Source organism: Cottoperca gobio, chromosome 14, assembly GCF_900634415.1.
Source record: "Cottoperca gobio chromosome 14, fCotGob3.1, whole genome shotgun sequence".
NCBI lineage: Eukaryota > Metazoa > Chordata > Actinopteri > Perciformes > Bovichtidae > Cottoperca > Cottoperca gobio.
In genome coordinates, this window is record NC_041368.1 from 16,655,895 (window position 1) to 16,680,877 (window position 24,983).

Consider the following 24,983-nt stretch of genomic DNA (forward strand, 5'->3'; position numbering starts at 1 on the left):
ATGTAGATCCAACTCCCTCCATTTCCCCCTCGTGCTGCAAACTGTCTCCCAATGGGACGCTTACTCTGGGCGCAACACACAGTCTGGTCAACGGGAATATTACATTTCCCGCTCCGGTGGGCAAATTATCTCTGTTTCGGCTATGGGGGCGAGAACGCAGCAAACAGGAAGTGACACTACTGAATTGTACAGAGGGGGACGTGGTGAAGTGGGAGAGAGACAACTGGGACGCTCCGATCACTGGTCTGCTCCCTGATTGCAGCCTGCAGTGCGGTGAGACAACGCAAAACATCCTTTGCATTAACTGTAATATGTTTTCTGACTTATTTCTACTAAAGTCAAACGCTTTGTTTAAAATGTGATCAGCCCTGCAATAACCTCGGTAGCCTGCAAGTCGCAACACGTTGGAGATTTTCTCCCTTGGCTGCTTCAGTCGGTGATTCACGTTCATGCAGTAAATGGTCTGTCAGCTTCATCAAGCGTTTTACAGCTTTTTCCAACCTCAGCGGTCGCCTCTGTGGCTGCCTTTGGTTTACTGTGTGTCTTCAGCCCCCAGATTAAATATTGACCCCCCTGTCTCTCTGTCAGTTAAATAAATATAGAAGCCTTTCTGTGATCAATAACACTAAAATCAGAAGCATTAATCATACAGCTCTCATAGGTCGTTATTTTCACAAGGCAAAAGCTGCAACCGGCTGTAAAACTTTAAAACTAAAGTCAACACTTGTTTACAAAACAGGGAGGAAATTGCGATCAGTTAAAAAAGAAAAATGTTTTTCATCAATTAAATTTCATCAATTTTTTGCAACATATTAACTTCTCTTCATTTTCATCTTGTAAGAGTGTTTATTAAGTTCTAAAAGAGATTAATGTTACAGCTACATTACCATTAAGTGAGGGGGAAAATATAATCTACTGACTGAAGATTTAAAAACATCTGACTACAGAGGTTCAGATTAGGAAATTCCCAGTTGATACTAACAGTGAAGGGAAGAAGTGGTTCTGCAGCACAATAGTTTCAGTACAAACATTACATGTATTCCCCCTGTGAGTTCTGCTTTTACAGTCGAGCACCGAGTTTTGTTTCGTCAAAACAAGAAATGAACATGCATTCAGGATTTACTCTAGATAAGATAAAACAATGCTAAGAATACTAAACCATGCTTTAAATTGATTGTGCACATGGTTCCCTTGTGTTTTAATGGACTTTCACCTTTTACTTAATAGTTTTATATTCCCTTTGGCTGATTGGCAGAATGGTCCGTTTTCGAAGTGAGGCTGACGTTTCTCATCATCCGCTCGGATGGGAACAACACCGAGCTCTACACGGCCAGAGACATCGCACATACCTGGGTAAAAAAGAACAACAAATGTACAACAACAAACAAAAAAACCCACAAATATTGCCAATTAAATTGTAAAAAGTGACCTGGAAATATTCCAGCTGTTACACTGGGAACACTGTTAATCGGGTTGGGTTACATGCGTTACTTTGTGCGGGTGTTATTTTGACTTCAGTGGATCTCAGAGGTAACTGCTCTCTGCTGTTTGTTGTTCCTGCAGCTCAGAAAGGAACTGCCCACCAGCTTTTTTTTAAACCGAGTGTCTGCGTTTGAAGTAAGCAGGTATGAAAACAAGAGGGTTGACTCGATGTATTCTGCAATGAAATACCTATAAATGTCATTTTCTGTCACATCAATTAAACCCTATTTTATAGCTTATGACGGAGAGGGGGAACCGATGGGCCATGAGTTCACTGAGTGTCTTTGATCTCTTACGCAGAGCCAGTAAAGAAGACAGCCTTTTAAAAACATCACATGAGGACAAGATGGTAAGCAAAGCAAATTACGGCCTGACCGATGAGGAACAAGAAATTAAAGCAAAAAAAATAATAATCTCTACAAATCCAATACAACACAGGCTCTAAAGCCATTGTAAGGATTATCTCTGTGGCTAAAATATATATTGTTAGTGTAACTTTAAAATCTTTGTGTCTTTTATTCTGCAGGTGCGGTCTCCCTCTTCTAACAGGTAACATGGTTTTACAGTTTTCTAAATGTCGTATGATCTGATCGTGGCTATAGGGTGCACGATCAACTCAGAGCTCAAATGATGTTCCTGTCATTATAAAACATATCTATATGCAAACGTATAATTGTAAACATGTTGTTTATTAACATTGTCAAAAACACACACACACACACACACACACACACACACACACACACACACACACACACACACACACACACACACACACACACACACACACACACACACACACACACACACACACACACACACACACACACACACACACACACCCTCTTTGGTTGAACTGATCATGACTCATGTCCACACAAAAGGCCTGAACAAATAGATATTTCTTTACTTAAGGGATTATAAAAACACTCTATGTCTCTCTGTCATGTGAGGTTTCACTGCCTGGTTCACGTCAGCGTCATCCCCAGATTGGATGTGGCTAAAGTGCAACATGAGATGGACACGGACCTAAATAACAGCTACTGTCACCCCAGTGGTCAGCTGTATTTGGAGGCTGATCTGGACAGCATACACACCACACCTATTGGTAGGAAATAGTTCTCACCATGCTCGTGTGTGTGTGTGTGTGTGTGTGTGTGTGTGTGTTTGCATTCTGGTTTACAATAATCTTTCCCCCGTTTCTAGAAAGGTTCTCCGCTGTTACCACCGGTCCTCCTGTGGTGACAGATCTGTCTCCAGTCACAACCACCACATTTAAAACAACAGCATCCATCACCAGCATCGGCCCGCGTGTCTCTACCGCTGCGGCCACAGCCACTAGCTTCACTACAGCAACCTCTGCAAACATCTCTGGTCAGCCTGATCATTTACCGCCACAGTTTTGCGTGGATTATTAGATTATTTTATTCGAGCCGTACTCTACTAGAGGCCTAATTGTTCATTTTGTTTGGGTTTCTTTGTCTGCAGAGCTGTATTTTGAGGTTAAGGTGAATGTTTCCATAACAGGAGACGGTCACCCAGGACAGATTATTTCCACCTGGGTATGTCTGACAGAGTAGAATAGCTCTTCAGGTTTTAGGAATACAACACAGATTGGGTTTTAAATGCGGCCTCTGACTCTCCACAGCTCAACTCCAGTCTACCCGATGACCTGATGATGGTGCTTGACCTCCAGTTGCTCCCCAAAGCTCGAAGGTACAGTGTGTGAGATGCAGCTGCCACAGCGTCAGCTCACCATCTTATTTCTAGAAATATCACACCGTCGGGATTTCAACATGAACAAGTTCATTTAGTGACCGATTTCACTTCCAGACATCGTCCTGACCCGCAGTCAAACGTCCCCGTGTCTGACGAAGTGAGTAAACATAAAGACGCTCTGAATATATGAAATGTATTTTTTACTTTGGGGTGCTCACAGGTTCCAGTATGTATGCTAAGCTAAGCTAAGCTAAGCTAAGCTAAGCTAAGCTAAGCTACTCAACTTCCGCTTCTAATCTGAAATCTAAAACATTTAAATACTCAGGCTGGAATGTATTTAACTGATATGCAAATCTTTAAAGTGCTTTAACTCTTGTATGTTCGGTCTTAAACTGACACTTTTGTCCATCCAGTTTTAAAGCTGTGACAATATGTGTATTGTTTTCCAGGTGTTCGGGGCACCGAGCTACGAGGTATGGATCCTGATGCTCGAAGACTCACAATAAAGCGACATATAAACAGTGCCAGAGCTTACTTTCTCACACTGCGTCCTCGTGTCTGGTTCCATTTAGCTTTTTTAATGAATTTGAACCATTTTGGGAAAACTAAAGTTAAAGTAATATTAACAGGAACTCATTCAGAGATGTTCACAAGCTATTAATAACCTTCACTGTCTGCAGAGAGAGCTGTGTTTTCCAAGTTCGGGTCATGATGTCGCCGTCAGACACACAGGAAATGGAAGAGCAGATACGATTCCTACTGCTGACGCCTTATAACAACGGGTCCATCTCCATAGCAACCAAGGACATACGGATAAGCCGCATATGTGAGTAAGGCTTAAGTGCCAGTAAAACATTTATAAACGGAATAAATATTATTTTAAACTGATATTAAATTCTATAAAATAAATAAAAAGTGTAGCTTCTCTTCGTCTTTAAGTGATAACTAGGTGCAACGCAGAAACCCGGCAGACGAGGAAAGGCCTGTTTGAGTGGCCCGACACTTCAGGAGGAAAAAATGCAACTCGGCCGTGCCCAAAAAACCCTCTACGCTACGCCACCCGACACTGGTCAGCACTCACTTTGTTTATTTTTCATACCTAGCCATTACTAGTAATCTACCTGACTGGGATGTCTTTGGTAAGTAAGATTATTTATTAAAATGTTACTCCTCAAATGTGAAAAAAATAACTTGTTTTTGCAACTGCAAGTAATAACACTTGCTTCTTACCTGAGAAAGCTTACCAAATTAATAAATACACATTAAATACGCTGTTAATTGACCTTTTCTGATGTTTACAGCTGAAATCCTTTTATGTGTTTAAAGCCGGCAGCCTCTTTATTTTTTGTCAACACCTGCATGTTGATTGCATCCTGTCGTCGCTGCTCACTTTTGACACTTATCGCTGAACTCATGACCTGCGGACAATTCATCATGCAGTCACACTGAGAAAAGAGTAAATGTATTAAGCTGGTTGACTGTCAGCATGAATTTCACACATGAATAAATGCAGGCGTATTTCGGTATCGATTACATCCGTTGGTATATATTTGTATATGGCCGTCACTGTGTTCAGAACTCTTTCTGTGTGTTGACTCAGTGTCACAATGTGTATTAATGAGCCGTAGGAGGCAGAGCTGAGATTAATAGATAGTTAATAGTTAATAGATTGGTAATTCCCAAGATCGACAACCTCCCAGCTGTCTCAAATCTGTCTAGAAAGGATGCATTATCTGCAGGAGTAAGACTTTGCCAAGCATAGATAGCGAAAACGTACCAGACGAATGTTAAGTAGCTATATGTTTTTTTTAAAAGCCCTCTCCCCACCTGTTTGTCTGACAGTAAACTGTGCCTCAGAACCCAGTGGTTGACCTCAGACCTGGAAGACTGTCCTCTGGTGGTGGAAACCATCCCGGATCTGGATCATGTCTATGTCACCGCAGGTCGGTGTCACAGCGACTCATTTTTTGCACTTATTCTGAAAAAGACAATATTTCTACGAAGCTGTTTTCATGGCTAATGAAAAACTATATTCCAACAATTTTCTCGTTTACACGCAGCCGCCAAAACAGGATTCCTTCAGCATTCTCCATCAGTGGTGGACTTGTTCGACCACCTTTTTGAAATTGTCGATATTTGCTCCTAAATGCTCCTAAAACCCAAATAATATCAACATATGTCCTAATCAGAAAATGCTACATCGATAAGAGCGTCTGCTAAATTACCTGTAATGTAATGTAATATTGTCATATTCACAATAAGAGTGGAATATTAGTGTGCATAGTCAATGTTTGATTCCAGTTTGCACATTTAAACCCTCACAATAACAAATCACTATGATGAAGTTGTATCATTTCTCTGCAGACAACGCACTGGACGTGGTGGAGATGATCGAGAGTTTATTGAGCAACCACTCCACACTCAACTACCCGGAACTGGTCACAGTCCTCAACAAGCTGGAGGACGTCGTCGACCTCTGCAGGGTCACACCACAACTGGGCCAAGCTCTAATCAACATCATCTCTGACATACTGGAATCTGACAGCAACCTGGTGCCTTTCACGAACACGTAAGGATGGAAGACTGAAGGAATCTTCTTAACTTTTCAGTTCGACGTCTGTTCACCCCTCCTCTCTCTTCCCCTCCAGCATCCTTAATATCACAGAGTCGGTGGGAGACAGGATGGTGGCCTACGAGGGCAGCTCCACCCTGGTGGCTCCTGCCATTGCTATCTCAGTGGTGGATGTAGTTCCTGGACAGTTTAGCAGCTTGACTTTCGGAGTGTCATCCGACCGAGCAGGCACAAAGCCTGAGGTTAGTAAAGTAACAACATCGACCAACAAGGGTCTGGGTATCGCCACTGATTTCCCAATTTCATACGATTTCTGATTCACTGTCGAATAAGGGATATTTCACTTACAATACCAATATGCTTGGTATATGAAAGAGATCGTCAGAGAACTAACGTCCCTCTAACCTGGTACATTATTGAAAATATGAATGTTAACATTACGAATTGAGCCCAAAGCAGGAACTTTAATGTATAAATCGCGAACGAGATTAGATGAAGAAAAAACAAGTTGTCAAATGCCACGCACAAGCTTTGATGCCCGCATGGTTACCACCGCGAGAAAATGGTAATGGCCGGGAACATCGAATCATTCAAATGAAGACCGATTTGAATGGGAAAATCTTTTTTTAAACCTAGCCCTAGTCCTCGATCACTTTGACTGTTACTTCTTAATTAAAAGCAGGCTGAGTCTGAGCGTAAAAGAAAAAGAAGAAATGTCTTTTTGTGTTTTAGATATTCATCAACAAGTATCCCTTCAACGGCACAGTGGCTTTCATCTCCCTGCCGTCTGTCCTGCAGCACAGCTTCCCAGAGAATAGCTCCAACCGGAGCCCACCAAGGGTTAAGTTTCAGTTCTACGGCATCCCCATGCTCTTCAAGGTGATATTTTTGTACGAATATCTTCAGGAAAAACATGCGTTTGAAACCCTCAGTGTTTTAATAATACCGGGTGTTCACTGTTATAGTTACAAAAGCCAACCTGCACATACATTGTGTTATTATTTTCCAGAGCGGCCAAAACGAGCGGATCCTCAACACCTTTGTGGTGTCAGCCAGTGTGACCAATGCCAGCTTTCCAATCAAAGACCTGGATGAAGATGTCATAGTCACGCTCCACCATCTTACACCCAACACGGTACGATCGACCGTCCTTTAGAAAACACGTGTCACTGCTGAACGATATAAATCTGTAACAGAGTCTCCTCTGCTCACACTGCTGTCACTATAATGAAGGAAGGAGTTTAATTAACAGACGCATTTCATTTCCATCTCTCTTCAAAGCTTCAGAAGGACGTGCAGTGTGTGTACTGGAACTTCAATAAAAACAGTAGGTCCGCATTTACATGATCACTACTCTTGCTGGATGAACTGTGTCATACTAAATGTGTCCTCACCTAGATGGACACGGAGGCTGGGATGATTACGGCTGCAGGAAACACAACAGCAGCTCTGAGTACACAACGTGCCTGTGTGATCATCTCACACACTTTGGAGTTCTTTTGGTATGTATTCTATTATCATTGTTTTTCTGGAAAGCCAGCTTGGGCCCTCAGCGGGCCGGCAGCACGTTTAAAAAGGTTTTAGTCATATTTACCAGCAGCAGTTGGAGGCAAGGGGAAGTGGTTCAACTCAGATTTTACCAGCAGAGGGTGCTCGCAGCACAATACTAATTAACTACTGTCAAGTTAGTTTTGACCCATATTCATTATTTTCGATTAGATCAAGACATTGTGGGATATGCTTCTTGTTCTCTGGCGCTTTTACAAAAGACACATTGCTTTGAAATGAAGCACAAATTGGAAAAGACTTATTAAATAATGAGGCTTGTGCAATGACACATTTGCATTGAACATATCCCAAAACTGCAAACATTTCAGGGTTATATCTCCTATTGTTCCCCAAATTGACACATATTTGAATTCTGCCACTAATGTACACACTCTAGTGCTTTTAGTAAGCTGGTAATGGTCGTGCTAGTTTGCACTTGGCAGTAGGGGCAGGAGCACTTACTGTTATTACTGTACAATCTGTGTGTGTGAGTTATTTGCGGCGCATAAATACACGCGTGCTTACGGATCTGTGTTGTGTGCGTTTGTGTCTAGGATGTCTCCAGGACTCCGCTGGACCCGGCTAATGAGCAGATCCTGACCATCATCACTTATGTTGGTTGTGGAGTCTCATCGGTTTTCTTGGGAGTCACTGTTCTCACTTATACAGCTTTCGAGTGAGACTCCGACCTGAGTTGTTATTGTTTTCAGCTTGGTCTGTCTGTCAGCAGGATTACGGGAGAAACCCGATGAAGGAGCATGTGAATGCACCATTGGCCTTGGAGGAGGTCTCCAGTCTCCAAGTTGCCATTTTAGTTTGATCATTTTTTCCCCATTTGTGATACACTGACTGTTTACATGCAGACTGGGCATATGTCAACACTAGAGCTGCCTTCACATGATTTGCTCGCCACGAGGTCGGGAGCAGAGCACAGTGCAGACGGAACAGCAGCCTGAGCTCCGCGCCGCTATACCTCATTTAAAAAGTGGCTACGTAAAATACGGCTGTTATCTCATTGGTTGCCGTCTGAAAGATCAGTGGTCACTGAGGTCAAAGTTGAAATAAATTGAACTTTGAGCGCAGCGCTCGGTGGCAATTTCGACACCAGTTGGGCGGAACCGCTCTTCCCCCCCCCCACAGGAAATCAAGGGTGGAGCCAGCGCAGACCGAGTTTACCACTGATCGTGTGAAGGCAGATACGTTTGACCTTGACGGGTCATTTAAGAAAGTATGACAATGTAAACACCTGAATATTTATGCTCTCTGTGTCTTACCATTCGTTTTCCTCCCCCATGTATTATCTCCACCTCAGAAAGCTTCGTCGAGACTACCCCTCTCAGATCCTCATCAACCTGTCGCTGGCGCTGCTGGGCTTGAATCTGGTGTTTCTGGTCAACTCCTGGCTGTCCTCCTGGAGTCTATACGGCCTCTGCGTGGCTGTAGCATCCACAATGCATTACTTCCTCCTTGCGTCATTCACCTGGATGGGTTTAGAGGCCATTAACATGTACTTTGCGCTCGTCAAAGTCTTCAACGTCTACGTGCCCTCTTATATCCTCAAATTCTGTGCTCTGGGATGGGGTGAGCCGTGTGTTCGTCTGACAGAACAGCGTCACACTTTAACACTTCGTTATGTTTTTAACGAACCTCATCTCAATAACTATAACCCTGTATTTCAATTATGCCTCCAGGGATTCCTCTGGTTATCTGCATCCTGGTGCTTATCGTGAACAGAGAGGCCTACGGCAGTCACCTTTCCTTAAATGTTCAGCAAGGCTTAGAGCCATTGGACAACTCTGTCAACTTGTGAGTTTCGGCCTTATCTTATATTATTTCCATGTCTAGAGGCGTGATTCAAACACAAGGGTTTCAATCAGCAGCGACACAGACAGCATTTTAAAATCTTGTGTTAAGCTAACTTGGTTTTTCAATAAGTAAGAAAGAGTATATATTATATATATACACATGTACATACTGTTCAAAAGTAGTTGCAAAGTCATTCCTCCTTGTGTCGATCCCTGTTCTCACTAAACCCTCGTCCCCTCAGCTGTTGGATCCAGGACGATGTGACGTATTACGTGTCTGTGGTTGCCTATGCTGCGCTGGTCTTTCTCTTCAACATTTCGGTAAATAGTTTGAAATCATCTTATGAAAGCTTGTACAGGAGTTCAGACTGCTAAAACACTGGCTTATTCCCACATTTAGCTGGTTAACATTTTATTCTAATTACCTTTCCAACTTTCACAGAAAGACTCTCAGTATAGACGTAGATGTTACCTGACAATATGCAACATATCCTCCTTCAAATCTCCATTTTGAGGGCACTTGCACCTGTAATTTAAACTACTCTAAGCCTTCTTTTGAATCTCCTTTTAGGTTTTTGTGGTGGTTCTGATCCAGATTCGCCACATGCGAGTCAACAGCCCGGCTGGGACCCGCAGCGGACTCATGCATGAACTGAGGGGAGTTGCCAGTCTCACCTTGTTACTAGGACTAACATGGACTGTTGGCTTCCTCAGCGTGGGACCAGCCAAAGTAGTTATGCTGTATCTTTTCGCTGGACTCAACACCCTGCAAGGTTGTCGTTTTTTTGTTGTTGTTGCACAGAATTCATTACTGAAAGCCGGGCTGTATAATATATATGTAAATACGTAAGCATAGAGCGAATGTGCTTCATGTAAGGACCACTTGTACGAGAACAGGTGTGTTGTTAAGTGGCATGCACAAGTGATATACTAGTTAACAGATTATTGAGTGAAGGTTTGCTAACCACACATGCAGCTTTCCTCAACAAACCACTTCTCGTTCAGTTTAAAAGAAAGAAGGAAATCCAACAGAGGTTGACTGACGCAACTATTTCAACTGCCTTTACCTCGGCTGGCCTTGTGTTGTATTGCTTATCTAAAAGTGGTGCAACAAAAGCCTCCACTTTTTACTTCTGGGGGAAAAATGCCTGCTGAGGGACGAAAGAGACACCAATCAAGATCCAATCCTGTCCCTTCAAAACTCATGATCTTGTCTCACTTTTGTTTATTTCCCAGGACTTTTCATCTTCCTCTTCCACTGTCTGATGAAGGAAAATGTCAGGAAACAGTGGAGGATTCACCTCTGCTTTGGACGCTTCCGACTTGAAGAGTACACCGGTACGACAGCCACACATAGTATTATGTTACTTTTGTGCTAACTTTGAAGATGCATTGTATCGTCACTGTGTTTGTGAGAGTACAGTTGAATTCTGTTACCTGTGTTGGCGTCGTCATGCAGATTATAGCAACTCGGCATCAGTAGGAGTCACGGCCAAACCCAAATCAAATCCTCCAAGAGCACCAGTACCATCGGTGGGCTCCGTCAAGTCCAGCTCCACCGACAGCACATCAGCTTCCTCCGACTCCAGCCAGAGAGACTCGTCCTGCAAGAGACCAAACCTGGGTGAGCAAAGGAAGCACATCATTCCACTGCTATCCCTTTAGCACACTGAAAGGCCCAAGAAAAGTAAAATACAAACTAAAACTTCAACAGTGATACAAAATGGAATACAAAAATAAAAGCTAGTATAAAAAGAAAAGATTTGGAGACATAAACAGCCAAAAGGTTTGGCTTCTATTATATTCCTTAATGAGCTTTTTTTTTTTTTTTTTGACATTAAACTCTTAATGAACTCCTTTTTTCTCCTCTTTTGTGAGACATTTAAGGTTGCAATTAAAAGTTATAATTCACCTTGTTGGGATATGAAATGAAGATCACAGATTTAGTCAGACATCACAGCCTCGGCTGCCAGACTCACAGTGAAGGTCACTGCATACATTAATGAGACCGCACTGACGTTAAATAATTACAAGAAAGCCTTTGTAATGGAGCCTAAAAGGACATCATTGTTTGTTCTTAAAAGGTTTCCTTCACCACCTGACAGCTTAATTTAAGTTTAACCCCTAACTCCCAGGCATATATTCTCAAACCACATGAGAACATTTCTGTTTTTCACACCTCTAAATTGTTCACCGAGGTTTAATTATGTTGCAGGACTTTTTGTGAATTCCCCGGCTCTCCCTCGTGCCCAGAAGATTCCCTCCGGTACGGGAGGGATGAACCAGACACCTGGCTGGAGGAATCACTTGCTTGGCCAGCAGGAACAAAGATAAAAGACAAAAAGGAGCCATGCAGACATGCAAATCATAGAAACTGTCGTGCAATCTTGAAAACTGCAAAAAGCCTCAACATGTATTGTACTTCAATGTAAGCCAGTGATGTGAAATTAATTCCATTGTATTCCAGCGCCATTAGATTATTTTATAATGCAATTCTATTGTCTTTTTGTTTTTGCTAAATACTGTAAAAGAGCCTGTAATTATGAAGACATGAGTAGTTGCATCAGTTCCAAGGAGGAGTTGGTTGCCAAGCAACTGGTGAGCGGAGCCATGGTGACAATGAACCATAGTACCACACAGTTTGTACTCGGAAATAATAAAAAATGTAATTTAAGATGATGCAAGTCTCCCTGTGTTCCTTCTTCACCTCCATTTGTGCCAGAAAAATGTGTATTTGAAGTAAAGAACACATAATTATTCTACATTTGTTCCTTAAATCTCTTCATGAGATGATCATCTTTGAATGAGACTGCCGTCTTGTTCCTGTCAATATGTTTTAAATACATCACTGGTATTGATTGATGTTGAACGGTAGCAGCCTGCAGACGTACCTGGAATCCACGAATCTATTAGTCATTATTTACGTAGATTAGTTTTGCTGGTGTTTTTATGACCAACACTTATCAGCTCTGTAAAGTTTCACAATGTTTCCTTTTGAACTTGTAGACTAATTCATATTTAGTATATTAATAAAACCATAATATGTCTACAAAATGCTGTGTACTGTAAAATGAGCAGTCAGAAAAAAGAGAAAGAAAAATAGATTTGAAATTTAAGACTAAAGAAAATAATATATATTATTGCATATCCTTAATTTCTCACCTACTGCAGTGTGCCAGAGTGAAATGTGATTCAAAGATATGAGATATTATCATATCATGGGATATTAAAATATGGGAACATCTTAAAAAAATAATCTCAAAATGGTAATAAAAACCAGAGAGGACAAAAGAGAAGTTGAAACTTTGAACGCTAAACTTTGCATCACATCGATTTGACCCCAAACACACTGGACCTGCTTTGGATGAAATAAATATGAGTAAGATCTGTTTAAAATCATACAAACAGTGAATGACAAATGAAAAAATGATTCTCTATTCATGACGCCCTCTCCATAACAGCGCCGTTTGAATTATTTGGATGGTACATCAACAAAAAATACTTTGTTGTTAACCAGAACACAATGTGGCTACACGTGTGGTAATGGGTGCTAATGCAGCCCAATTCTACTCGACAGCAAAAAAAGAAATAGCCTATAAACTGTGTTTTTCCACCCACAACTCATTCAACGGACTACTTCACTGTGGTGCAAAACAGTAGGCTCTCATTTATTTTTTTCTCAAACACCTACACAAACTGAAAACAACAATATTATACATAAAACAAAACTATAATTTCTGTTAAAAAGGTAATAAATGAAGTGCACAGTAAAGCGCAGCAAACAAAATCTCAAGAGGAACTTAAACTTCTACATGGCCTGCTACTCATGTGAGAGCACTTTCAAGTGCTAAAGCAGTCCACCAGCATTTTTGAATTCCAAGGACCTGCATGGTTGGTCAGAAACTGTTGCTTGACCAGATCTTTGACTGCCTGGTAGACGACGGATTCCACCTATAAAACAAAACATTTTACAACATCATGCATCACGTCGGTCTAAAAACGGCAATGAAGCAAAGTTACAAATCACTCACATTCACCATAACCACACTTGATAGTTTTACAGTACCGGCGTTCTCGCATTGAGCACCGAGTACGTAATCATCTATTGCTGACACGCACCTTGACGCTGTGGTAGGTGGGAAGATCCAGCAGATAGCTATGCCCACCCAGATGTGCAACTCTGAGGAAATAACTGTAGAGGGCTCTCTTGCAAAGTCTGCTTGAGAAGCCAGGCCCACTCACAGATGGGGAACTGGGAAATAAGAAAGTGCACAATAACCAATGAATGCTTCCCTGCATTATAGATTAGTGGATTTCAAATATACTTATACCGAAAATTAAAGGAAAAATCGTTACTTACGTCAACATTTCTCACCAACATGCAACAATGCTTGTTAAAATGCATTTCCAACCTCAACCAATAGAACGTCTGCTTAAATTCTATGTTGTTCAACGTACATCCATCGTACTTGAGATACAGACATGATTTGAGGGTATAATGTATCCAGCTACAATGTATAATATGATTACATCCAAAAAGCTGGAATATGTTATTTGTGCTACAAGCATGTCAAGCCTTCTTGTCTACCAAAGACTTGTTTTAAAGTGCGTGTAACACACACACTCCCTCATTAATGAGTCATAATGAAGCTCGACAGTTAATTAGCAGCAGTGAGGGGTTGATGGTGTTTCAAATAACCACTCGTAAGACCAAATATTGTAGATGTGTGTTCATGCGCTGCATTAAGTGACTTATTCATAACAAAGTTTTCCACCACCAACACTATTTTGGAGGATGTAGCCTCCGCTTCAGGGAGCTGTGCTCAACATAAAAAAAAGTGTTTGGCAAGACAATTCTTCTGTGCTGTTACAGCAGAAATCTTAAGAGCGGTCAGGCTGAGTGAGAGAAGACAGGGTTTCCCACAGGCAGCATTTAACACTGCTGCTAAGCAATTTCCTGGGAGAAACCTAGGAGTGGATCTCAGGGGGCCAGTGGTGAGATCCAAGCTTCGTCAATAAAGACAACATTTTGAGTATGACAGCATTGGTAGAAGCTGATATAACCAGATGGCTGTGCAGGAGGACCGATATCAAATCATTTTAAATGGAATACTTCACCTACAAAATTACCATTAGCATTCTTCGCAGACCCCACTTTCTTACATTTATTAAGACTTTTCTGTTTTTTGATTATTTGTTCAGGTATGCAGGAAAAAGTAATGTTATCAACTTTAATTGAAAAATGTATCTTATTAACATGAATACTGTGTAATATATGTTTTAACTCTCCTATAATGGGAACAGCATTGCACTCAGTGGGAGCAGTGATGCTGTGGACTGAAGGATGCTGCAGGTCAGGAGTAAGTTTGGTGGTTGAGATACGAAGAACATCACAGAGATGACTGTCGCTCATTTTGGTTCTCAACCTGCTTTTGTTCAGAGTTAACAGAAAATGTTTGCTCACATATGTTGAGCCGAACAGACTCATCATTCTTCGTCTCAGAGGAAACTTTCCCAAGCTCCGGTAGAAGTCGGGGAGGGAGAGAAGCTGATGTTGATTCTTCAGGGAATTATCGTATATAATTATTATTATTATATAAGTTCTAGTTGCAGACTCTCTTAAACTTCTTCTGCATTCATCAGGAAGGGAGTCGAGAACAGCTCGATTTCTTTCTCAATGATAGAACAATCTTGGAAGCGCTGACTGAATGCTGTGATGAGAGACGTGATCACAGACACATATTTCCCCTTGTTATCAGAAAGCAACATTGAAGTTACGTAGTTGTGTCTCAAAGAGACGGAGCTTCACACAGAATGCTTTCATGTGTGCAGTCGGCTCTTGTTCAGTGTTGAGATGACCAGTAAGATCAACTAAACAGGTCTGCCAAACATGGAGGGTCACTCAGCTCATGAAGAGGTCGCTCCTTCTCTTTCAAAAACAGATTGATTTCTGATCTCAGGGAATAAAACCGCTGCAGCACGGAGCCGCGACTCAGCCAGCGCACATCAGAACGGTGGAGTGCGTCCACATTCAGCATCGACATCAGACAGGAAAGCTTGAAATTCTCTGTGGTTAAGTCCTCGTGCTTGACTTATGTTGTGCCCTTTAGACTCGTGAGACCAAGCAGCTCTTCCGTAACGCAAAAGTTATCGTCAACTCCCCGCAAAGAAAATTAACAGCTGTGCGGCGTCTGTCACATCTGTGCTCTCATCACATGCATCAAGAACATTAACAGATGTTGTATTGAGGAACATTACGATGCGTTAAAGCTCTATTCAGTAAAAATGAGTATTGGGCGAAGGTAAATTGGAACATTATCATGATGTGTTCAAATATTTTTTGTGAGAAACTTGAATAAATACAGTTTAAAAAGGAATTATGATCTTTTTAACTTCCTGAGAAAAAGACAGTAGGAAAACAGTAACACAGGAGTGCATGTTGAAGTACATGGGCATGTGGAATGTGGCATTTTATTGGTATTGGTATCGACTAAATCTCTGGTATTATGACTCCACTAATTACACACATATTCCACATATAATGTATTCTTCTAGGCAGATTTGGGTGCAAGCCAAAGCCTTTAGGAAACAATTAATTGCTTCTGTGACGAAAAACCATAAAAGAAGCGAGGAACAATTGGCATGCTACTTTTACATTACTAAATGTAAGAAGTCTCATACGACTGGAGCAGCGTCTCCTTTCCTTATCACACTGCATTCAGTCTTTATCAGTACAGTAAGTGTTATTGCCATCCTTTCAATCCCTCTTCACCTCCCCCTGCACACTTCATTCTTTCCCTTAAATGTATTATCTTCTATTTCAGGGTGCCTATTTTTCTTTGCCTATTTATAGTTTGTTTGGAAATGTTCTGCAGTGCTCATCCTAACATCCTAAAACTATGGTGTCGCCCAAAACTAATAGTTCAGGCTGCAAGACCCAAGCTGAAATACGCAGCGAAACTGCGAGCGCCAAGCAGGGTCTCAAATCTATTTTTGGCTGTAATCTCTGCTCAAGGACAAAACAGCCTCCAGTGAGAGCCATGTTTGTGTCACACCAGCTACTGGACATCAGCAGTTGTCTGCAGCTCTAATACCAAAAGATGGCAGGAGCCCCAGGCATCACTGAGACTGTCAAACAAGCACATCAGGCGCTCTATCCCTGGATGTGGCTGCAGTGAAATTGAGGTAAGCTTCAGTCAGGTCAAGACTCACTGCAAGAGGAGTACAGCACATCATACTTGTCCCACATTTCTAATGCAGGCACAAGTTACCATTTCACATTAACTTCTTTCTTTTTTTTTACAATTTGTGAAATTTGTGTGCAAAAAAGACAATTTGCAGAAGATTGATTTCTTGTACATGCAGATGCATCTTACCCATCTATGATGAGGCCTTTTTCACAGTCCAGAACTTCAACATCTTTGTCTCCGAGACACCAGTTGACGCCGAGATGGTCATGCCACGGGGAGGTCACAGCAGGCCCGACGTAGTCGCCATAGAGAAAGAAGATGTCGTGTTTTTTGTAGGATGGCGGCAGACTGCCCTCCCATCCATCACGCAGTCGCATGTTGGTGGTATCCGACACTACCTCATTCAAGAGCTTCTGGGGCCCTAAATAATCACAACAAGCTCAGAATTTGCTCTGAAATCTTTCAGGAATTTACCAACACACTGGTAAAAGAAATGTAACATTAAATACTGAAAACTAACTTGATAAATAATCATAAATAAAGACAATAATAATAATACATTTTATTTGTAAAGCGAGTCTATTGCTGACTGCAATCTCAGGTTTATTTGCAGCCATCCTGAGAGATCCACCTCGTAACGCACAAGCACTCAACAGGCAGGCCACGAACGTCCACGGTCTCGGTTTCAGAACCGTTACACCCCTAGCTTACAGATATGAGAACCAATCTTCGTATATAACTCTTAGTAAAAAAAAAAAAGAGCAAATAAGCGTATTTCCTAAAATATAGAATAATTGCTTGAAGGATATTTACCTAGCACCATGCTGGTGATGTAGAGCGGCTGGATGAAGTGGCTCAGTAATGCTCCCTGCACCCCAGTAACAGTCCAGCGGCACAACTTGTCACTACCAGACATGCAGCAGACTTTGGCACCCAAGAGACTCGGGTCAAGGTAGGCTACAGGGACCAGCAGGTCCTTGGCATGATACTGCAGCTTCATCGTGGTCATTACATCATTCATATCAGGGCCTCTAAACATTTAGATAGGGATAACACATTTACTCATACTCATTCTACAGAAATGTAAACCATATTAAAACGTACGCACTCTAAAAGGTTTAGTAACTAAATAAAATGTTTATTATATAGAACATAAAGAAGTAAAACATAAATTAACTAAACAAATATTCAAGTCAAATATATTGTTTTGGAATGAAATCCTTAATGTCTATCATCCCAAGTATTTCACACACACACACACACACACACACACACACGAATAACAGTACTTGAAGTAGAAGTTCTTCGCTGCTCCTTCAGGACACTGATTGGTGTAGAGATGCAGACTGGTCTTGGGTTTGAGCTGAAGCTGGTGGCCGTCTGCACTACCCTTGAAAACACAGTTCTCCTTGGCCTTTGGATCAGCATCAAAGAAGAGCAGAAGCTGTTTGTACAGAAACCTGAAAACAAGCCAGAAAACACTATTCTCACTTTGAGAAACACCGGCACTTTCAATGCACCAGAAGCAAATTAGCAAATTTGTACCTTTTGAGAGCCCGTCTGGCGATGATGATGGCGTGGCAGTCATGGACCATCGTCCCATTGTAGCAAAGCCACTTGCTGCAGCTTAAACGGCCAGCTCCCAACGCCACCACCTTGTAATGCTCACATGGACGATCCGCTGTATCCAGCACTTCTGTAGGAAAATTACACTTTTTTTTTCCTTTGACATGCAGAATGATGTGTGAAGTGCATTTAACTACGAGGCGAAGAAAAGATGACACGTTTAACAATACATGCTTAAAAGCCTCGATAGAATATAAGACAAGTTAGCAAGAGTGAAATAACATTCATAAACCATCCTCATCGGTCTACAATCCAACCATAGCTTGTGACTGAAAGGATTCATAGGTCATAATCAATCAGACAAAACAGCTCTCCAGCATTAAAATGTCAAAATTGCGGTTGGCACTTGCAAGCATGCAGGGGAGGACAAACTAAGCATATGGACATGAACAGAAATGTACTATCATCTATAATACTGTAAGTTATAGATGATAGTACATTTATTATACGTAGCTGGATACTTTATTTCAATACAGCCAATGAAATCTTACATAAAAGCAGTAACGTCAGTGTTCTATCATAGGCAGAGTAAATAAAAATACAGATTTTTTACTAACATACTTTAGGTGCTTACCTCTTATCAAGACAAATGCTGCCATGTGGCTCTTGCAGCCATGGAAATCAGGACACATCTTCAGGAGGCTGTCAAACTTCTCACTACTTATTGCTGCCATGTGATTCTTGTGCCAGTCAGTTCTCCAAACTGGGAGAAAGACAAAAATAAAACAAAAGACAGCTTTGCAACCAGGGATCAAAATGTATTTTGATGCAGTGCTTGCATTGAACATTTATACTATGTCACTCAGTGTACTGGTTAGTTGATGACTAAAGATTTGTGACCTTTTACTTACGTCGCTCAGGCTTCACACTTAGATGACAGTAAAGCAGAACAGAACTGCAATGCCTTACAAGCTGCTACAAAATACAGCAACAGAATTTAAATGTTTTCGTGTCACTTCCTGACATTACCGCTGTCCATGTGTTGCCTTGCTTTCTGCTTCAACTTGTATTTTTTCCTGACCCAGAATGAAGCATACAGTCATATACTAATAGTTACTAAACATCTAGTTACAGAAAATCTAAATCTTGTCAAAGAGTCAACCAAATGCATATTTTCCTTGAGTTTTATCTCCCAGATTGATATTTCATCATTCCTGGAGGCCTTTGAATCACAAGCCTCATCTGCTCATAAATAAGTGATTTGTTTTGAATTTGTCAGGTAGGCCCTTGCAACCTTTTTCGTGTTGTGTTCTCCTAAAGCCAATCAAATAAAACAGTCTCGAGTGTCTGCCTGTGTTTAGTGGAGTGAATGAAGAATGCAGTGCAGCATTCGTTTTGCAGACACTTAAGTCCAAAACATCTAATAAAAAATAAAAAATGTATTAATCAGTAGTGCTAGCATGAGGTGTTGAGGTCTGAAAAGATGATTTTCAGTCCTGTGTTGGAAGATGTGTAGGAAGTCTTCTGTCCTGATTTAGTCGACAGTTAATTCCACAACTGTGCGACCAGGACAAAGAAGAGCCTTGACCAAAATAAGTGTGCAGAAATCCAATAGTCCAGAGGACAAAAACATTCGAATTCACTGCCCTGTAGGCTACAGTCACCAGACACAATAACTTTGATAAAAGCTGCAACAGGGAGCCAGACTAGAATTAGATATTGATTGCTGACATCACACAGTGGGACAGCGAATGCAACACCTTCAGTCTGTGTGCTGGAGGTCTTGTCTGGATTCTTCAGGTACTTGATCTGGTCTGGGATGATCTCTTCATCCGAGAGAATACTTCCAGCGGGTGACATACCAAGAAGAGAGAGGGCAGCATGTTCATCATCCAAGTCCTGAGAGAAACAAAAGTATTCTGGTAAAAAATAGGGACTGTGGTTTTTCTTCTCATCAACAGAAAACATATAGTTGTTGAGACATCGTCAGCCAATGCAAACAGTCTGAAATAATGACGCAAGAAGGACAATGTAAATGTGAGATTAACTTTGAGTGTATTCCTGTTCACAGCTGTTAACTATCACAGATATTGAGATTTAATTTTTTTGAAATATGGCTTAATACTGTTATTTATTCGTATTATTTCAGGTTGTATGTGAAAGACACATTCAACATAAACAGAAAATTGCATTTAAGGTTTCAAATAAGGCTTTAACCTCGCAGGAAATTGGCTACTGGAGGCTGAATGTGACAGATGCTGGTTGCATCTTTTCTTTTGGAATCAAATAACTCAGGTAAAAGCCTGAACAATAATTCCACACATTTGACATATGGTCTCTGCTTTGCAATGGCACCCAAGTAATGGAAAGAAATGACATTTATTATTCAGTCTTTTCATTTGTTTACCTCATCTCCCAATAGGATGTCGTCAGAATCAAGTATATCGTTGAGTTTTGGGATAAAAGCCCTCCCAATTGTGGGTCCGTCACCTCCTACAGAAAGTAAAGCCTCTTCTACTCGGCCGTGGTCTCCGGAAGCAGGTAGATCTTTCCTAAGATGGTAACATAAGATTTTACTTTGTAAACTGAGCAGCTAATCCTTTTAAATGTCTGGATGAACATTTGCACATCCCAAAATATCACAACAGTAGCTAAACGGTTAAATAATATAAAATTAAACATGGCTGCTAATGTGTTTTTGATTTTCCTCACCACTATTTTCAATCAATAGCTGTATCAGTTATTTACACATGTTGGCTGTGTTGAAAGGAGGGTGAGATTCAAGAGTATCATTTCAAGGGATTAGGGATATTTTGATCTTTAATTCAAAGTAGAGTTTTGATTGAAGAAGAAAAAAATGGATGATGATTTAGGCAACACAGGTTCAGAGTAGATTAAAACCAAGTACATGTCACAACTAAATGAGGCAGTGTGTTGTTTACTGCAACTATGAGTACGCTCATTATTGAGCTTCAGTAGCTGACAGTGTGTGTGTGTGTGTGTGTCCAATTTGGGACTGGACACTCATCACCTGCCTGATCTGAAACCTCAGTAACAAGCGACCACAACAAAACTAAACTAAATCGCTGTTGAAATGTTTAAAAACCATAGATGCTGGAGAAGCCTTCTTAAGGGCCTAAAAAATTATTATTATTATTTTTTTTGAATGGCCCTACAACTTTCATTTTGTTTTAGTTGTTGTTGCCTTTCAGTAATGTGCAATACACCCTTTGAATCAATACAGCAAAACAACAAGAAAGTAAAGTGGCAAGTACACAATTAAATATAATAAAATAGAGAAACAGTAGTACAAGTACAGAGTCGTTGATAACAAATTGTTAAAGTGAATATTGCACATGGCAGTGATAATTGCATATACATTTGATCACAAACAAATGAAGCTTTTCCTTGTCTAGTGTAAATCCAAACACTGCGACCCTTTTCATTACCTCAGGCCAGTGGCGTCGCTGTAAACAGGCACATCATCAGTCAGCAGGATCCGAGGACGGCGAGGGTGCAAGCTTTGGTTAAAGTGTGGCTGAGACTGAAAACTAGCAGCACGTCTTCTTTGACTGTATTTAAGTATTCGATCCGCCATGTTTGTGAAGCAGCCTGCAGAAAAATTAAGATAATGTGAGCTAAAAAGAGAATCGAAAAGACAGATTTGACTTATGGTTAAATTAATAAAATTAATGATTAAAGCTTTATTGTTAACGTTAACGTACCCCCCCCCCCCCCCCCCTCTTGCCAATTATTTTTGGGGTCCAGGTTTTCAATCATGACAATGCAACACACTCAGTTAGCTTAGCTAGCGACGAAGCTAATGTTAGCTTGTGTTGCAAAGTGACACAGTTAGCTGAGTTAAATGCTTTGACAACGACAGTTATGAACAACTGTACAATTTTAAGACAAATATGTGAAACAAAAAGTTTAACATCAACTAATTTCTTTCGTTTTCGCCTCTCCAAACTTTGAAGTAATGTTTGCTAACGTTACAGGTTTTAGCTAGTTTTAGCTAGCTTTACGTGGTTCTGCTTCAACAGCCAACGTTTCCAGTCTGAGAAAAACAAACGCTTAACGTCGAGCTTGTATGAAGGTAAAACATGTTTTACTTCCAAAGAAATTATGGCCACAAAACGTAAAGTTTACCTCCAATCTGCAGGAACTCCTCGAAACAGAGAGATGAGTTTAGTCGCGGTTGTGTCCACCTGTCACGCAGATCTGTCGCCGCGTGGAGAGGACGTGTTAGGGAGGCGAAACTGGCAACCTTGGAGGCAAGTTAAGGACGCAATAGAAAGTATGTTTTGATTTATGTTATGGTACTGCAATTTGTTTAAATTGCGTGTTCATTAGATAATATAATGAGACTTTTTTCCGAAATGTTCCATTTTCCATACATTAAAATGTCCATTACTGAGCCTAAACACAGTGGTGGTAACTAAGTACATTATGCTACTTTATAAGCTACTTGTACTCCAGAGGGAAATGCTATACTTTAGTTACCTGTTACTTTGCACTGCAAATGTAGATTATTATGCAAATTATAAATCAACAAATCCCAATATGTTATTAGAAGTTAAGATACTCGGCTACTCTAATTAATATTAATGATTCAAATTCAAACCAATTTAAATCAGCTCCCCATTTACCTACTGCAAAATTAAACTGATACACACACTCACAACTTAAGTAAAATGACTAAATACTTCTTCCACCACAACATCTCATTCCTAAACCATAATAATCATAATAAATATGCTGCTAGAACAGCCTCCACTCTTTTTGGAGCCTGGTCGGGCGCTGATGTCGGTTTCTCCATGTGTTTACTTTAGCTAAAAGAGAATATGGTCCTCTAAGGGTTGAGAAAATCTCTTTATGAAGCCCTGTAAAAACCTAGTTTTGTCATCAAGAAAAGGCATCTCATTCCTTCTTATTATTTTTGAAAATTAAGCGCTGTGCCACTATTTTACATACCATTGTACACAACTATTTTAATGGTGTCACTTTAAATGTTCCACATACATCATAGTTGTAATTGGTTGCCAATTAGTGGAATGGCATATAAATTAGTCAAATATATGGATGCAACTGAGGCATCAACTCTAAATACACATGATGAAATCAGAAATGATCAGGGGGATGTCCGCGAGTGTCAGTTACATAGTTGAGTAAATAGCATGGTTTCAAATCTCTATTTACACTGAGATCTATTTGGATGTCACCATTTCGGTGGAATTTAGATTGAATGTGGGAAATGGGAGGAAATGAAAGAGCGGGTCAGCCATGTTTTATGTATGGACGCAGTAAATAAGCAAATAGGTACAGAATGGTTTGGTGATTTCTATGAATTTTCAATCTGTAGCTCTGCACACATACATACACACTCATTCATACCAATATAAACACCAGAAGCACTCACGGAAAAGCTCCCACGATAAAATGAGTTTGCAGTTGTAAAATTAAATCCCTCACACACACACTTTACTAAGCCGCCTATAAGTGTGTGGCAGTATTTGCAGTAGAGAAATGTTCCCCTGATCATTGTGCAACTGAAGACTGAACTGTATTTCCCTTCCCTTCACCTCAAGAGAAAGCCTTCATATCATTCTCTCCTGAGCCAAATGAGGCTTTCTTATGAGCGTATGTGTGTGCATATGTCGCAGTGTGTGTGTTTCACATGAGACTTTGAAATGTTAAGTCACTCCCATCTCAAGAGTGCCTGCTGAGGTGCAATGAAAAGACTATCCCATGTGTCACCTTCATGTTAAATACCACATATTCCCTCCCTGGCTCCCCTCTCTTTGTCTCTTTCTATTCCCCTTTCTCTTCCTATCTATATCTTCTTTCACACCCACACACTTGCTCACAGGCTGAGAGATTTCCTTGTTTATTTTTTGAGTGGGGGGTAAAAAAAAAACATGAAGCAGTGATGTTATACAGAAAACCGTAGAGCTATTAGTTTTTTTGGTTTTGCTCAGGGACAGTGTTTCCCAAATACATTGTCACAGCTTTTGTGTTGGAATATAGACAAACAAAACTGTGAAATATTAAGCCCGTTGACAATTTTTCTAAACATATGTCATTGTGTGCATGTGTGTAAAAGTGTGATTGGATGTGTGTGTCTGTGTGAAAAACAAACACATTTGACGAGCATTGATATTGATGCTCTACTGTCAGGGATAATACGCCAATGTATTAATTTATGTTAATTAGCATTGGCACTACATTTTCCCTCTGCGCTTAACAATGATTTTCCCACTGATTTTCACCATGTGTAGCTGCTGCAGTATGTTTCATATTGTGTTTGCTTACTGTGGTTATACATAAAACGGTCAGTAGCCAACAAAATACCTGATGTAAATGCTAATACTATGTTAATTTAGCAACATTAGCATAACATATATTGAATGCAAATATAAGAGGAGCTTGACGCAGTAAATAACTGAAAGTATTTTTTCCTAATCTTTGAACAAATATTATCAATATTGGTCCTTTGTACCCATCAATATTTTATTATTTGACTTTTGTGAATATTGGCATATTTGATATTATTTGCCTTATTTATATTGTGACATTTTATGGATTTGTTTTTATGCTTTATAATATTCTTTTCTTAACCTTATGTTTTCTCAAGGTGTTCCACTCACCAATTGACATTTGTGACCTACAATGATTGTTTACCAAGCATCATGTACGTGTATGGCACTCGATGAAGATTCATTATTTATACTGAAACGTAAACAGTGTATATATACCAGCAGTAAGCGAGACAACATGCAGGATTATTTCCCGGTTTAATCCAAATTTTAATCATTTATGGCACAAGTTACAGCACAGACAGGTCTGAAAATCATGAGCGGTGAACATTTTAAAAGCATTTTAGAGATTTTCACTTTATTGCTTTTCATAAGAAGTTAATTCTGCCTCACTAACTTCTCTGCAATGCATCATGAGCGGCTGCATCTGATTCAGTCCACTCTGCTGCGACTAGCAGGGTGACATCAGACTTTGTGATTGTGGACTCCAAAAAATAAAACTTTGACATACATAAACCTTTCATTCTCATCTAACTGTATCAGACTTTCTGGTGAATAAAATATG

At 40.4% G+C, this 24,983-nt stretch overlaps 2 protein-coding genes across 2 annotated transcripts; one reads left to right on the forward strand and one right to left on the reverse strand.

The window, feature by feature from the left end:
* The first annotated feature begins 3,900 nt into the window (after positions 1-3,900).
* On the forward strand, positions 3,901-11,772 carry adgrg4b (adhesion G protein-coupled receptor G4b). The gene is made up of 17 exons (XM_029448475.1): positions 3,901-4,027; positions 4,141-4,270; positions 5,044-5,144; positions 5,566-5,770; positions 5,850-6,015; positions 6,506-6,652; positions 6,783-6,908; positions 7,055-7,100; positions 7,172-7,275; positions 7,876-7,997; positions 8,634-8,902; positions 9,013-9,127; positions 9,369-9,447; positions 9,698-9,899; positions 10,363-10,464; positions 10,586-10,750; positions 11,342-11,772. The coding sequence occupies exons 1-17, from the start codon at positions 3,910-3,912 to the stop codon at positions 11,458-11,460; spliced, it is 2,316 nt and encodes a 771-aa protein (XP_029304335.1). The 5' UTR covers positions 3,901-3,909; the 3' UTR covers positions 11,461-11,772.
* A 996-nt stretch (positions 11,773-12,768) lies between these two features.
* adad2 (adenosine deaminase domain containing 2) lies at positions 12,769-22,875 on the reverse strand. The gene is made up of 12 exons (XM_029448474.1): positions 22,857-22,875; positions 22,032-22,149; positions 21,332-21,494; positions 20,290-20,434; positions 19,643-19,781; positions 18,517-18,645; positions 17,862-18,012; positions 17,606-17,776; positions 17,130-17,347; positions 16,503-16,737; positions 13,246-13,378; positions 12,769-13,077 (listed from the first exon to the last, which is right to left on the reverse strand). The coding sequence occupies exons 1-12, from the start codon at positions 22,857-22,859 to the stop codon at positions 12,967-12,969; spliced, it is 1,716 nt and encodes a 571-aa protein (XP_029304334.1). The 5' UTR covers positions 22,860-22,875; the 3' UTR covers positions 12,769-12,966.
* Between the last annotated feature and the right edge of the window lie 2,108 nt (positions 22,876-24,983).

What these genes read in the sequence shown, in the direction of transcription:
- adgrg4b (XM_029448475.1), top strand. Translation starts at nt 3,910, where the DNA reads ATGATGTCGCCGTCAGACACACAGGAAATGGAAGAGCAGATACGATTC. An exon ending in CTGGTGCCTTTCACGAACAC is followed by an intron (nt 5,771 to 5,849) that starts GTAAGGATGGAA and finishes CTTCCCCTCCAG; the next exon opens with CATCCTTAATATCACAGAGT. An exon ending in GAGCAGGCACAAAGCCTGAG is followed by an intron (nt 6,016 to 6,505) that starts GTTAGTAAAGTA and finishes TTTGTGTTTTAG; the next exon opens with ATATTCATCAACAAGTATCC.
- adad2 (XM_029448474.1), bottom strand. An exon ending in CTCCAGCACACAGACTGAAG is followed by an intron (nt 18,646 to 19,642) that starts GTGTTGCATTCG and finishes TCTTTCTCCCAG; the next exon opens with TTTGGAGAACTGACTGGCAC. An exon ending in GCGAAGAACTTCTACTTCAA is followed by an intron (nt 17,348 to 17,605) that starts GTACTGTTATTC and finishes CTAAATGTTTAG; the next exon opens with AGGCCCTGATATGAATGATG.